This window comes from Mesitornis unicolor, unplaced genomic scaffold (genome assembly GCF_000695765.1).
Source record: "Mesitornis unicolor isolate BGI_N332 unplaced genomic scaffold, ASM69576v1 scaffold715, whole genome shotgun sequence".
Classification (NCBI taxonomy): domain Eukaryota; kingdom Metazoa; phylum Chordata; class Aves; order Mesitornithiformes; family Mesitornithidae; genus Mesitornis; species Mesitornis unicolor.
Window position 1 is genome coordinate 21,180 of NW_010183249.1, and position 13,971 is coordinate 35,150.

A 13,971-nucleotide genomic window follows, 5' to 3' on the forward strand; every position below is an offset into this window, starting at 1 on the left:
CTCATGGGTATATGTATCGCCTTTCCCTCTGCACAGATTTAAAGCTCAGTCATTTAATAGAGATGTTACTCATCCTTTCTCTGTTAGCGTGCCCAACTCAGCTGTGGTTTTAACTGCAAAATTATTTTTTTATATATTTAGGAGCTTTAAAATCAGATATAACTTCTGGTCTGTGAATCTTGTGTCACTAGATTGTTTTCAATGGAAAGTTTTCAACTGCACCTGATTTATATTTACTTGTTTGTATTATAAAAGCATAGGTCCTCCACACAAAAATGACTGGGCAGGTTAAACAAATAAAGAAAAATGAGGCACTGCCAATATTAGATCAGCAACTGAGATATTCTGGGAAAGCTGACAATTTGGTTTTAACCTTTTAATGTACAGAGTCTACAAAAATGTGAAGACTATTTACTGCAATCCTGAAATACCTGTATTTGTGCTCTGTTCTCTGTCTCTTGGAAATTTTAATGCTTTCAAGACATGCATGCACTGTTTGTTGAAAGAACAACTGCAGCCTTTTTTGTAATACAGAATACATATACAATAGAAATATAAAAATATGAGATAATATAAAATAAAATAAAAATGAATTATTGCCACATGTATTCTTTGACCTCTTTTATGGTTCCTTGCCTGATGATTTGCAGGGGTGGGCACAGCATAGGGCATGCATTGTACTTAAACCCATAGATCTGCAAACCCCTCCTTGTCCTATTCAAAGGTCTTTTTCTTTGTTAATTTTTTTTTGCAGTTTAAAGTAACATCATTTATTAACTGCTGGTGTGAGAGATTAGGGTTATATGTAAAATACCATTATTTTCCCTTTTAGGTATGGATGTTCCCTACTGCAGGGAGGAGGGTGACAGTGGGACACAGGAAAAGCTTGGTCCATCCTCAGAAGGAAACAAAGAATAAATTGGGGGCTTTTATTTGCCAGGACATCGTGGTAGGGGTGATACTGTGTCAGGCAATGCCTTTACACATATCTCTCCCTCCACAAATCTGAGCATTGTGCCATTAGCAGGGACGCACAGAAATGTTTTCCCATTAGTTTTCATGATGGAAGCATCCCCTTTCGCCCACGTCCCACAGCACGGTATCCTGGTATTGTCATCATGGTCTCAGCACAATGGTGAGGTAGGAAAGAAAACCAAAGAAGTTACAGATATCATGGGACTGGGGTAATTTTCTTAGACATAAAAGCATCTTTCTATTAGCGCTTCTGTTTCTTTCTTATATATGCTCTGGGAAAAAATGTCTATGAAACGGGAGGTGACTTTTCCACAACCTCTTGCATTTGTGAAATCTGCTGCTAAAATCTCTCCAAGGTTTACTGTCTCGAAATACCCCACTGATGATTATAAGAATTACTGATGTTTCCATCATTTCCATTACTAAACTGCCCAAACCTGTGTTTCAACAGGACATGTAACACCCTTGACTGTTGCTGTCCTCTGCTGTTCTCATTGCACACAGGTGATGTAGAGGTTGTTTCTTTTTTATTGATTTTTTTCAAATTACAAAGGAACAGCAAAGCCAAATTGGAGAATCAGACACTGAGCAAAATCTTTGCTACCTGTTACATTTATTAACTGGTTGACAGAGAGCCAAGGGGTAAATCTCCATCCTTTGAATGGGTGCTGTTGGATTTGGGATAATCCAGTGGCTGAAGTCTATCAAGGCAAGATGGTGCTATCCAGGTGGGTTTCAGCGAGGGTCAGACACCATGGGGATTGTGTGAGAGTGGGGATGGAGGGATAAGGAGCAGACCAGGCAGGTTTAGCCCCATGGCTGCTCACTTTCCCATGGAACAGGAGGATTGGGATGTCACAGCCTGCCTTTCGCTGCCCAGACCCAGCTGCTTGGCCATGGGAGGCCATCTCCTTCTCTGGGTGAGAGGTGGGAGAGGCAAAGCAGGGATGGACCTTAAGGTCAGGATACCTCATCATGGGAAAGGGAGCTGGGATTTCAAGAGTAGCTGCAGGCAGAGGGAAAACCACTGCTTTTGACAGAATAAACCTTTGCCTATGGAAAGTTTCAAAAGGGGTTCCTCGTAGCTGTCCTGTAAATAATATATATTGTAAAAATAATCCTGGTCCTGTTCTCTGTGCACTGAGTGCTTGCAGGGTAGAAAAACAGTGGGTTGAATTCATCTGAGCTTCCACAGAGGCTAAAACATGCTGCTGGCAGGATGTATTTGGGGACGCCTCCCTGCAGCATCCCTGGTGGGATGGGGTCTGAGATTTGTGTCCCCTGCAGCCATCAGCTGAGTGGCCTGAGAGCCTGGGTGAGCATCACAGCTTAGGAAAGCTGGCTCAGCATGGTCCACTGCCTGCTTTATTACTGTCTCATTTAGGGGAAATATCCATCTCAAGGAGCACCTATAGCCAGGTTTGAGACCAAGTCCTTTGGAAAAATCTATATTAAAGTGGAGAGCAGCGGCTCCCTGTGGCTGGGAGGGGAGAGAGGGAAACACATGCTTCTTTCATGCTGGCCCTGAGGACTCTGGAGCCACATCAGCCCTTGGCTTGCGGGCAGCTGTAAGGACACACACAGTGTGCAGAACAAGAGATCCCTACTGCTTCTCCAGCAATAAAAAGGGCTGCTGGCCTTCCCACCTATGGCATGGGGAGATGTAGGGCTGGGGATCCACCTGAGAGTAAGCACCCACTATCTGTGCTCAGCAAGACGCTGAATTTCCAGCCCCACATCAGCCTTGCAGTCCTGGGTAGTGATTGAACCGTGTTAACATCCCTGGGGAGACCTGCCCTGCTTCTGACATTGCTTGGGGCTTAGCAAACACGGGCATCACTCAGGGTTCAGCTCACTTGGGGCTCACCACACCTGGGGCTCAGCATGCCCGAGGCTCAGCATAGTCTGGCATTGCTCAGGTCTCGGCACCCATGGGTGCTGCTCAGGGCAATCATTGCCGGCTCAGCCGTGCCGGTGAGCCCAAGGCCAGGACCCGGGTGCCTCTGTTTGTTCTCAGAGGCGGTGTTTGCCTTTGATCTGTGCCACGTGTTTGGCCTTGGGTCCATCGTTTTGTCTGGCTTTCCTTTCCACTCCTGCCTGTTTGCAGTCTCCTGTGGGAGATGATGCTCTCCCAGACCTGCTTCCCCTGCAGATGTTCTTCTGTTTTAACTCTTGCTCGGGCAGAGGCTCCTTGCTCACCACGCAGCCATGGCTCACACTGAGCGCAGCCACAAGACATCAGCCTGCAGAGCAAAATAGTTGAGTATATATTCAGTATTATTTCTAATGAACAGGCCTGTACAGGGCCTTGACAGGCTGTGGAGTGACCTGCCCCTGCTTTCTGCTGGTTGCCCTCAGAATGCATGTTGGCAAAGTCTTACAAACCAGCATTAGCAGCAGCAAATGAAAAGCACCTTTGGGACATCCCATGGGCAGAGAGGTGAGCCAGGAAGCTCTCAGATCATCTTTCCAGCCATTTGAATCCCCTTGGTACACCAACCATGCTGCCCCTGGTGCAGAGCCAGCTGCAGCATTCACCTGAATCAGTGCACTCTTAAAAATGCTTAGCATGCTGCTGTCCCAGTCCAGTTACCAGCTGTGTCAAATAAAAATGTTAAACTCATGGTCCATTGCAAGGAAGAAATGTCTGTCTTGCAGTGCAAACCCATGCCTGCTCCTGTAACATCCTTCCTGGGTAGCATCCAGGCAGGGCTCAGCTCCATGCAGGGGAGGGTCCGTGGCTTCTCCCTGCCTGTCTGTGGTGGGGGGAGTCGGTGGGATTTACTGCCTGTGGACACGAAGCCACAGCCTCCGCCGCAGACCTGGGGAGAGACGGTGTCCATCAGCCCCAGAACTTCCTCCCAGCTCCCCATCCCACCCCCCGGCTCTCCCGGTGCCTAACACCCCTCATTGTCCCCCAGGGATGGTGAGATGCTTACGGTGGAAGCGGTAGGCAGTGGGGACCAGGCTCAGCAGGAGAATCAGGATGCTGGCGGCCAGGGGGACCCAGAGCAAGGGACTGCAGGCACCTGGAAAGCAGAAGGGGACATGGTGTGGAACTGCCCCCCCCCAGCTCAGCACTCAGCATCACCCTGCCCTGGCAGCTGTGGGGGATGAAGGCTGGAGTAGGAAAGGGAGAAAAGCAAGGCAAGTCCACAGGAGAGGTGAAGGACATGACCATCACTCTGGAGTATCCCTTTGAGGTTGCATTACACCCCAAAAGCATTGCTGGGAATTTAGCTCTGAGTCTCAATAACCTTTTTTATGCTGTCCTCCCTGGCATGGGAATTGACCATGCCTGTAGGACAGGCACTGCACCCGCAGTGGCTGAGCACCCAAGGAACACCAGAGCTTAGACAGAGCTAAATGGAAACACATTCTGGCCCCTAAACGCTCGTATATCCCAGAGGACCACTCCTAAAGGCAGAGGAGTGGCAGAGGACCCCTGTATGGTCACATTGTGGTGGCCCCAACCCCAGGACAAACTCCAGCTGAACCTTGGAGACCCCCAGGAGCTCAGCAAAACCCTTTCGCAAGCCAAACCGGTGCTGTACCTTTCTTGCTGGCAGCTTTGCTTCTGGTTATGCACCGCACAGGCTTTTTGGGGAGCGGTGCCTGAGTGGTCTTCAGAGGCAAAGGCAAAACATCAACTGGTGGATAAGGAGGAGAAGAGGATGGTCAATGTGGCACTGAGTGCAACAGAGGGCTCAAATGGTAGGCAAGAATGACTGGAAATGTTGGCTTTAAAGCTAGCTTCATACAGGCACCCCCTCAAAGGGCTGGGTCACCCAGAGGGGCTGGGAGGCTGACCTGAACCTCTCAGTGTCCACAAAAGTTTGTAAAATCATTAATAAAACCAGGCAAGCAAGGGCAGAAAGTTGAAGAAGAGAAAAAAGAAACTTCCTGGAGCTACATTTATTACCAGGAACCATCTCATCAGTGCTACTTGAAATCACAGGTAGCAAGAGATTTCAGTAGCACTGGGAGGTTTTAAAGGATCACTGGATCTTTTCCATATTCATATTGCTCTAAACTTTGCTGAAAATTAGGTACTTTTTTTGGTTGATAAAATTATTTCTTATAATGCATCTGAATTACAGCGGAGCACATTCATCTCTCCATAAAGTTGGTCAGGAAAATATCCCAGTAATGCCATTAAATAGCTGTACATCTGACCACTCCAGCTCCACTTATTCAAAATTTTGAGTGATTCAAACCCACTTTTTCTGCTTCTATCCAGGACTGAAATTCCTACAGAAACCACCATTCTTTTCATGGGAAGATGAGACATCAGGTGCCTGGGGCTTATCTGGACAACTTCTCCTGTACATTATAATCGCCTCAAGGAAAAGGAACTTAACAATATTTTTTAATCATGTTTTCTAAAGGAAAAAAAGAAAATATCCAGCAAGGCCTGAGTCCTCCCCAAACACCTGCTGTTTAGTTTTTAATTGGAGTGTCCTTGATCATGCTGAGTTTCAGTCCTGTTTTTCATGCTTTGTTTTGCACATAGATACGTGCCTAGTTGATAAAAACCAGTTCCCCTTTATCTTAAACCAGCTTTTCTTCAAGCCAGCAAGAATCCAAAAGGGATTTCTCAGCCAGTTTAAGCTGCAGGGTAAATTTGCAGAAAACCCAAAAAGGTTGGGACACTGGGGATGATTTAGACCCAGCAGCCATAGCTGCATCTTAGTTAAATAAGTTATTTGTCTCCCTAAATCCCTGCAAAGAAAGGGCTGAATCCTACTTCAAGCACATTAATTTTTCTACACCACCTCCTGCTCGGTGATCGAGGGGGAAATGTGCAGAAAAGAACTGTTGTACGACCCGGGGTCTGTAAAGCATCATTCTCCAATGCCACCCGCAGACAGCTCTGGTTTCTTGTTGCAGCTCCCCAGCAATGTTGGGTTGTGAGCTTTGAGGAATAAATCCTAATTCAATCCTTTATGTGAAGGACAGGCTTGAAACCTGCAGTCAGACCCATCCCAATGAAGCCGAGGGGAACATCCTCTGGCCTTGACGTTTGTAATTTGAAGTGTAAGGAATCATAGAATCATAGAATCATAGTTGGAAAAGACCTTTAAGATAGTTGGCTATGACCTGTCCACTACTAAACCATCTCTCTAAGTACCACATCTCTCTGTCTTTTAAATACTTTCAGGGATGGTAACTCGACCATTTCCCTGGGCAGCCTGTTCCAATGCATTATAACCCTTTCAGTGAATAAATTTTTCCTACTATTCAATCTAAACCTTCCCCTGGTGCAACTTGAGGCTGTTTTCTCTCATCCTATTGCTTGTTACTTGGGATAAGAGACTGACCCCCACCTCACTACACCCTCCTTTCAGGTAGTTGTAGAGGGTGATAAGAACTCCCCTCGGCTTCCTCTTTTCCAGGAAGAGCCAGGGCGCAGGAGGACCCAGGAGCTGAGCAGCGCACGTATCCAGCCTCTCATCCAAAGTACCGTAGGGGATGAAAAAACATAAGGTGTGCTGATATGGAGGCTGAGCACCTTCTCGTAGAAATCCTAAAACACTAGGACCAACACAGCACTCATGGCATGACCACAGCAAAGCAACTTCCGGTGGCAAAAGGACTGTCACATGCGGCTGACCTAAAATACAGCTATTTTCTGTATTTTCTGACTTATCTGATCTCATCAGTCTCTTCACAAAAAACCCCAGAGCCCCAATCTTGCTTCTCAAAATTGGGATTTACCGACATGCATCACCCCTTACCTAGAGGACCTCACCACAGCCTGCTGGTGGCACATTTTGGAGCCCAAAGAGTGATGCTTACCCACACTGAGCTGTGTCCTGCTGCCCAGGAGGAGTTGGTAGGACTGGGAGATGGAGCAGTAATAGATGCCGTTGTCTGAGGCATGGAGATGGCTGATGTGCAGTCTGTAGGAGGTGTGGGAACTCGCCCTGTGGACACTAAACTTGTCGTGGCTGATGTTTTCACCGTACGTGGCTTTGCCCAGCGGATGGAAAAACAGCAAGAACTCAAAATTTTGCATCTCCTGGCGCCAGCGGTACCAGTACACCCCGGTGTGCTCCTTCTTCAGGTCACAGGAGATTTCTGTTTTATTGTTAGTTTGGGCTAAGATATGCCCTGGAGTCTGGGATAAAAGTAGATTTGTATAGAAACCTAAGAAAAAAAGACAGAAATATATAGTCGTTATCTTCTTTTCATAACTTTTCTTACATGCTAAGTACAGATTCTCTCTGTGGGCTTGATAAGATCAAGTAGTCACAGACCAGGGGATCACAGGAGCAAGAAAGAGGAGCACTTTTATCAGGCATCTCAGCTTATATTTCCTCAGAGACTTTTTGGGGTTTCCCAGCTATGTTTTGGTCAAGCCTAGTTACACAGGTAGATTTTTGTCCCATAAACACTTAACTAAGGAAGAGGCTCAGTGGCAGGGAGAGGTGACTTTGAGGATATCCTCGGGTCTGTACACACAGGGAAGGGCATCCTCACCTGCTCCTCTGGCTGCCCCTATCCTGCCCTCCTTTTCTCTCTCATTTTTTGGAGAGGCTTCTCTTTCAACAGATTTTTTTGGACACTTATTTGCTAGATTTTTCTTCTAACGGAAGTCACACAAATAAACTTCAGATCACATCTCAGATGCAGAAAAACACCAAAAAAAAGCACAAAACATCTCAAAATGAGCCAATTTGATGTTAGTTTTCAGAGAACATTATTTTTTAATTAATTTCGAGATTTAAGGAATGAGAGGGATTGAGGAGCAGCGGTGGGATCAAAAACTTCGGCTTGACTTTTCATCGCCGTGTTTGGGCTTTGCAGCTTTTGTGGAAATTATCAGAGTTGTTTTTGGCCTGGGCAGATCTGAGCAGTGTCTGTGTGCGAGCGAAGATGTGTCCTTGTGGAAAGGATAACAAGAGCCTTGTGATCCTTTCTGTTCTGCAAACAGTTCTTCAAAGCTGCAGATACCCTGAGACCAAGTGAAAAACAGCCCTCTGAAGATAAGGATGCTCTTGCTTCCCCCATCTCTTTCCCAGGTGTGCTTTAAAGCTGTGCAGAAAGCTCAAAAAACCATATTTTTTTGCCTTTTTTACCTTAAAAGGTCCCTTTTCCTTCAAAATCTGCTTACAATAGTAGCTATTACAATAGTAGCCTAGTGCAGCCCTGCAAACCCAGTGACATGGGCATGGGTTTATATGACCACAAGAACACCTGAAGCCAGCCCCATGGCCTGTGGCCCCAGTGTCCCCCATGTCCCCAATGGGGCAAGCAGAGGAAAGGTCTCTGCTGACTGACACAGGTCCAGAGCTCTCCTCTGCCCTGCGATGATTACCCCATCACTGGTGACACATTGCAGAAATGAGCAGGCTTCAGCCCTAGTATTGCAATGCCAAAATTCAGACATTGCACAGCAGTCGCAGCATTTAACCACATCCTAAATAAAAAACCAAATACTAAAATACATCATTTTCAGGTTTTGGATTGCAATCTTCACAAACTTTGCTCTGGCAAACACCTGTGTGTTTTTTTAGGGAATAAAATATGTGTGGCCATGGGGCATGGTGGCTTCAGGCTCCCCTTGGCTGCCCTGAGATCTGGCTCTGCTGGGCATAAGAAATTTAACCCCCCATGAAAATCTTTTGCTCAAGCAGTAGAAGATAATAGGTGAATCAGGGGGGATGAGAAGGGGTCCTGGAAAACACTCATCTCTGCTCTAAGCCAGAAGTGCAGCTCCAGCAGGGTGAGCTTGGAGGGAGCCAGAGCAGAAAAGCTCATCTGCTGCTGCACCTTCATCCCCCAAATCTTCCCTGTTACCTTTCCTGGTGTAAATTTTCACAGGGAACCACAGGGAGTTGAGGTGGGACAGGTTTGTTTCTGTGTGCATGGCCAGACCAGCCTGCATCACCTCAAAAACAGTCCCTGTTCCCTTTGCACGTGCAAAGCAAACTCTAATTTATTCGGGTTTTCTCAGTGGGATCACCACCATATAGCTTTATAGGATATTACTACCTGTATATAGCATTGATAAAGCACCTCGGGCTGTTTGCTGCCAGATTGGCTGTGTTATGCTGTGGTCGGATGACCACCACACGATGAGAACAAAACACCCTGCAGTCCTGCCAGCCTCCAGCGAGGATGCTGAGCAGCTGTGGACATGAGATGGGCAACATCTCAGGGACAAACTTGAGCTGCCACTCTAATACATACATTTAATGGGTGTTTCAAGCTCTTAACACTTTCCGCCTAAGAACTGATGGCACAATTTGTTCTGTAAAGTGTAATTCTACCACTTTGCTCTGACATCGACTGTATATATTCGGTCCAGACCCTCTGAGACCTATCTGCAATGAGCAGAAGACGGCATGGTTTTATAACACATGGATCCCAGCTGTGGCCCTTGGGAAACATTCAGTCCTGGCATAGACTGAGAAGTAAAATTGATGCGATATTCATCGTCTTTGCGTTACACAGGTAGTGGAGATCGATGCTATTTGAACTTCTTCAGCAGCAGCTTCTCACAGTCTGTCTGCACTAGGAGGGTGCAGTAAAACAAACTCTGAGGTGTCTGTACCATTCTATATTGGACTATAAACTGAATAGGACAGACCAGAACAGAGCAGAAGAGACCAGACCAGAGCAGACGATCTCAGCTGGAAGGGACCTACAATGATCATCTAGTCCAACTGCCTGACCCCTTCAGGGCTGACTGAAAGCTAAAGAGTGTTATTAATGACAATGTCCAAAATGATGCGGTGATAGGTAATAATATGCTGTAGATCTATACTATGCCCATACATTTAAACTTCCATCCTCTAGATGCTGTACAATGCATCCCATGTGCTGAAGCGGGGTTGGGAAGAGGCTCCAGCATGATTTTAGGTGCTCTCAACCCTTACGAGACGTGTCCCTCCTACCTGGGATCTGGAAGCAGATGCAGAGAAGGAGCCACAGCCAGGCCATGGTGGTGGAGTCAACGATGGAGGGGTTTTGTTCCAGCTTCCCCTTTCCACGTGTGGTCACCTCTTGGTGGTAGAGCTGGCTTCACCCCAGGAAGTCCTTCCCCGTCTCAGCGCAGATGTCACCCCAACAGCTGCCAAAATGCATCTGCGGTGGCTGTGCCTGGAGTCTCAGCCCAGCGACTTCTGTGCTGAGCCCTCAAAATCCCCTTTAGGAAGGAAAAAACCAAAACCTGATATTTCTTCTTATTTCATCACGTAGCTTTTCCTCCTTCTTTTAACCTAGCTCTATGCAATTAAAGAATGGCAAATGTAGGAGCTTGGCATTAAAAATAAAAGCAGGAAAGGATGAATTTTGGCTGGTTTCTCCTCTATTGAAATAAAAATGCATTCAAAATCAGGAGAAGATGCAATTTTAGCTGTGGGGTTGTTTTTTTTCAGCAGAATCTTTAACAGGAGGTGTTTTTGTCCAGACCTGGAAAATGCTGAACACCCAAGTAGCTCACCATAAAGCAGAGGTGTGAGGCATCACAGAAGACTTTGAAGCCAAGAGCAAGAAACCTCAAAGAAATTTAGTGGCTGAAAAACCGCAAAAATAAGGAGATTCTGCTGGGGCTCTCCACCTTGCTACTTTGGTAGCTGTGACACTGCACAGCTCATACGCAGAAATATTTGAATGATAGATAAAATATCAGAGTGGCTTTGAAATGTCTTCAGGAGGAAGACATTTGAAGCTCTTGGGGTTCAGGAATTGGATTTTCACATGATGTGAAATTACAGGGGTGAAATTACAGCAGCCTTCAATATTCCCATGTCTGGGGAATAAAATACAAATTAATTATCAATTTTATTTATTCATTGCCCCCTTGGCTGCCAAGCAGGGGTTTGGGTTTCTTTTATGTCCTACTTGTGCAGATACCCGTGGTCCTTGCAAAACCTCAGCAGCTCCCCGGGGCTGGCTCCTGGTGAGGGGGTGGTTTCCTGGGGTGGGGGGGTCTCATGCTGGGGGCACCAAGAAACCTCCCCCAGGGTCTGAGTTGACGGACAAATAGGAAAAATAATTTTGCATCTCATGCAGTGCAATTTTTTGGCTCATTTTGCACCAGATTTTTCCATCCCCTCCCCATTTCTGTTTAAAATAATTTCCTGCTCAAAGCGGGTTGCTAACCACCACAAGCATTGCCACCAAGGGCTCAGCTGCTAAAATTTAGGGTCGGTTGAATCACTCCTTAACTCTTTCCTGGCAGGAGAAAGTAATTTCGGTGCTTTCAAATGCATTTCAGGGCTTTTAAGGGCTCATTTTTGGAGCCGAGCCCCTGGCACAGGGTGCAGCAACCCTTGCTTCTCTCCTCCTTACCTCCTGTTTTCCTTTCCCCTCACTCCGGAACTGGGACCTCTCCAGAACTGGGTGCAGGCACCTCTTTTGGGGGGATTTCTTAATATGAAAAATGCCATTCTCCTTTTATCCCTGTGGTGAAGTCTCTGAACTAAGCCTGATGTTCCTGGCTGCTGCAACGGCCGGATCCCCCTTTTCTCACTGCTGCTGTCACCTGGAGCATCTTTTGGCCTCCTGACCAAGACCAAAGTGCTCCCAGAGGTGGCTTTTGTCACCATTACAACCCTGGACAAAGGGCATGTTACACAGGGATGCAGCAAGGCTGGTAGGTTGTCTAAGGTGATATATTGGGTTGTCTAAGCAGATATTTTGGCTTGGGAGGACTCTCCAGGCCATTAAAGCAGCTTTAGAGATGCTTCCCTACAGCGCTTTTGCCTATAGGGTGTCTCCTATGGAAATAAAATTGAGTATTTGCAATGTAAAAGCATATAGTGTGTGTTGGAACAGGGTTTAATTTCTAATTTCTTTTGAAGCTGCTGTTTATACACAGTTATCTGTTTGCCAGCAGCCAAGCAGTTCTCAGGACTGGGTGTTACTCCTGCGAGAAAACATTTCGGAGGCGGGATGCCTTTGTCTGGCAGCCTATCGCCAACCGAAATAAAAACACTGTGGGGACGTGCAGGACAGCACCTGCTGTTTAAAACATCCCCACATTGTTTGGGGCTGCTGTCCTGGGAAGAAAACAGGGGAGGAAAGAAGAGTGTAAGTTGAACTGATCTGTTAACGCAAACAAGATTTGCTGTGACCTTGCTGGGGAACAGCAGCTCTTGGTCATGGGTGTTTGTCTCACGGCTGGGCTAAGCTGGGGGGGATCGCTGAATTTTCATGTATTTGAATTATTTGGCTGCAAAATTTCTAAGGGGATTTTATTCTTTTTCTGAAATGAAAGACAATTATACCAGTCCCCAGCCCAGCCAACTCCCTGCCCCATCTCAGTGCTCACCCTCTGGGTCTTCTCTTCACCCATTCCTTCTCACCTCTCTTCTTTTTCTCAGCCCACATCCCGTGCAACTCACCACACCGACACTAATTCCCCGTGGTTTCAGCAGCTTTGTTACATTTCTGACTCTTTCTTTCCTCCCTGTGATGGGTTTCTTACAGCAAAGTGTTTGCTTTTGGGGGGTTGGAGCAAATCATTGGGGTAGAAGAACGGGGTCTACAGACAAGAAGCAGGACCTGGCTGGGGTTTCACCACTGTGAAACTCCCATGTTGCAGCAGAGGTAATTACAGTTGGGCTGTAAATGACAGGCTGGAGGAAAAGTTGCCATAAAAATAAGGAAAAATTCATTCCCTCTGTGCTTCTGAGGCTGACTTTTGGGATTAGGGAAGGCTGTTCAGCCTGGTCTGACAGGGCCAATACTGCAGTACCTGGAAATAAGCGGCTGTTGGGGATAGCAGGCTGCTGGGCAGAAACTCTCCAGGGCTCAGGCAGCTGCGGGTGAACATCTTTTTTGCTTTTTAAAAATTATTTTATTTCAGGGAAGGGTGTAGCTTCTGTAGTATTTCATCAGGGGAAAAAGCAGCAATGAAAATGATAGCATTTTCACTGAGCAAGATGAGCACTACCTTCTTTTTAGCATAATAGCAGGGAAAAAAAGTAAAGCAGGTTGAGTATTTTTTTCTAAACTGCTCTGAGCTCAGATGTGGTTTGTAGGGTGAGGTTGGAGGGGGTCCATCTGTCTTTGCAGGTGCAGATTTACAGCTGTAATTCAGGTGATGCAATACCACAGTCAAGGCTCCTGACATGTCGTGGGGTACACCTAAAGTACATATAGGCATGTAATGGGCTGGTTTGTGGCATGGAAAAATGCTGCTTTTTGAAGTCCAGATTCCAAAATGGACCTGAACTACAAATTGTATGAATTTTTCTTGCCATCTCACCTCCGTCCAGCAAGCAGACCTGTGCTTGGACATAGGGGTTTGGTGGGACTGTATGTGTAAGAGGTGTCAGCTGTGAGTCCCATGTGAGATGTCCCCAAAAACTTGGGTGTTAACGGGGTTTGCAGCAAGTGAAGAGGCCGTTGCGGGAATTTGGGAGCATGGATGCTGAGGGGACAGACTCCAGCTTGCCCTCTTCAGGGCAGTTGGTGCAAGCAGCAGTTAGCATGAGCTAATGAGTGGCTAATCCTGGCACCCCCAACATAGATAAGAGGCAGAGCAGCTGCTCCTGTGTTTTTTCAACTTCCCTAATCAGCACCAAAAAGGATAAGGAAAGGCAAGGAAGGTGTCCTTGGGAGGACAGAGGAGGGATGCAGCACCTGCAGGAAGAAAAGCCACTGAAGAAGTAAACAGAGGAGTTGTCAAACCCAAACAACAAGCTGCCATGGCTATAAAAAGTGGCCGGGTCAGACCGTCCAGCCACCAGATCTTCGGATCGGGCCGAAGCTGCCAGAGCTCTGCAGCGACCGTCTCCAGATATCCGCAGCGACCGTCTCCAAAACCCCTCAGCGACCGTCTCCAGACCCCCCCGCAGCGACCGTCTCCAGATCCGCAGGACCGCCGGGACATCTAGCCAAGGATTGGTGAGATCTTATTATCGGGATCCTGCTACCCCTCTGCTTTGCTTCACCCACTCCCACATCCCTTCCCCGTTCCCTCCTCAGGAGCCAGCGGGTCGCGGCACCTGCCCGCTCGGCCACGGCACCTGCCCGCTC

The 13,971-nt window shown here is 47.1% G+C and overlaps 1 protein-coding gene across 1 annotated transcript; it reads right to left on the reverse strand.

Moving 5' to 3' along the window:
• Positions 1-3,756: 3,756 nt before the first annotated feature.
• On the reverse strand, positions 3,757-9,924 carry CD8B (CD8b molecule). Its single transcript, XM_010184032.1, has 5 exons — positions 9,879-9,924; positions 6,775-7,125; positions 4,530-4,625; positions 3,915-4,004; positions 3,757-3,797 (listed from the first exon to the last, which is right to left on the reverse strand). Exons 1-5 carry the CDS (start codon positions 9,922-9,924, stop codon positions 3,757-3,759), a joined length of 624 nt encoding a protein of 207 aa, XP_010182334.1.
• Between the last annotated feature and the right edge of the window lie 4,047 nt (positions 9,925-13,971).

What these genes read in the sequence shown, in the direction of transcription:
- CD8B (XM_010184032.1), bottom strand. Translation starts at nt 9,924, where the DNA reads ATGGCCTGGCTGTGGCTCCTTCTCTGCATCTGCTTCCAGATCCCAG. An exon ending in CATCTGCTTCCAGATCCCAG is followed by an intron (nt 7,126 to 9,878) that starts GTAGGAGGGACA and finishes TTTTTTTCTTAG; the next exon opens with GTTTCTATACAAATCTACTT. An exon ending in CACTGCCTACCGCTTCCACC is followed by an intron (nt 3,798 to 3,914) that starts GTAAGCATCTCA and finishes GTCTCTCCCCAG; the next exon opens with GTCTGCGGCGGAGGCTGTGG.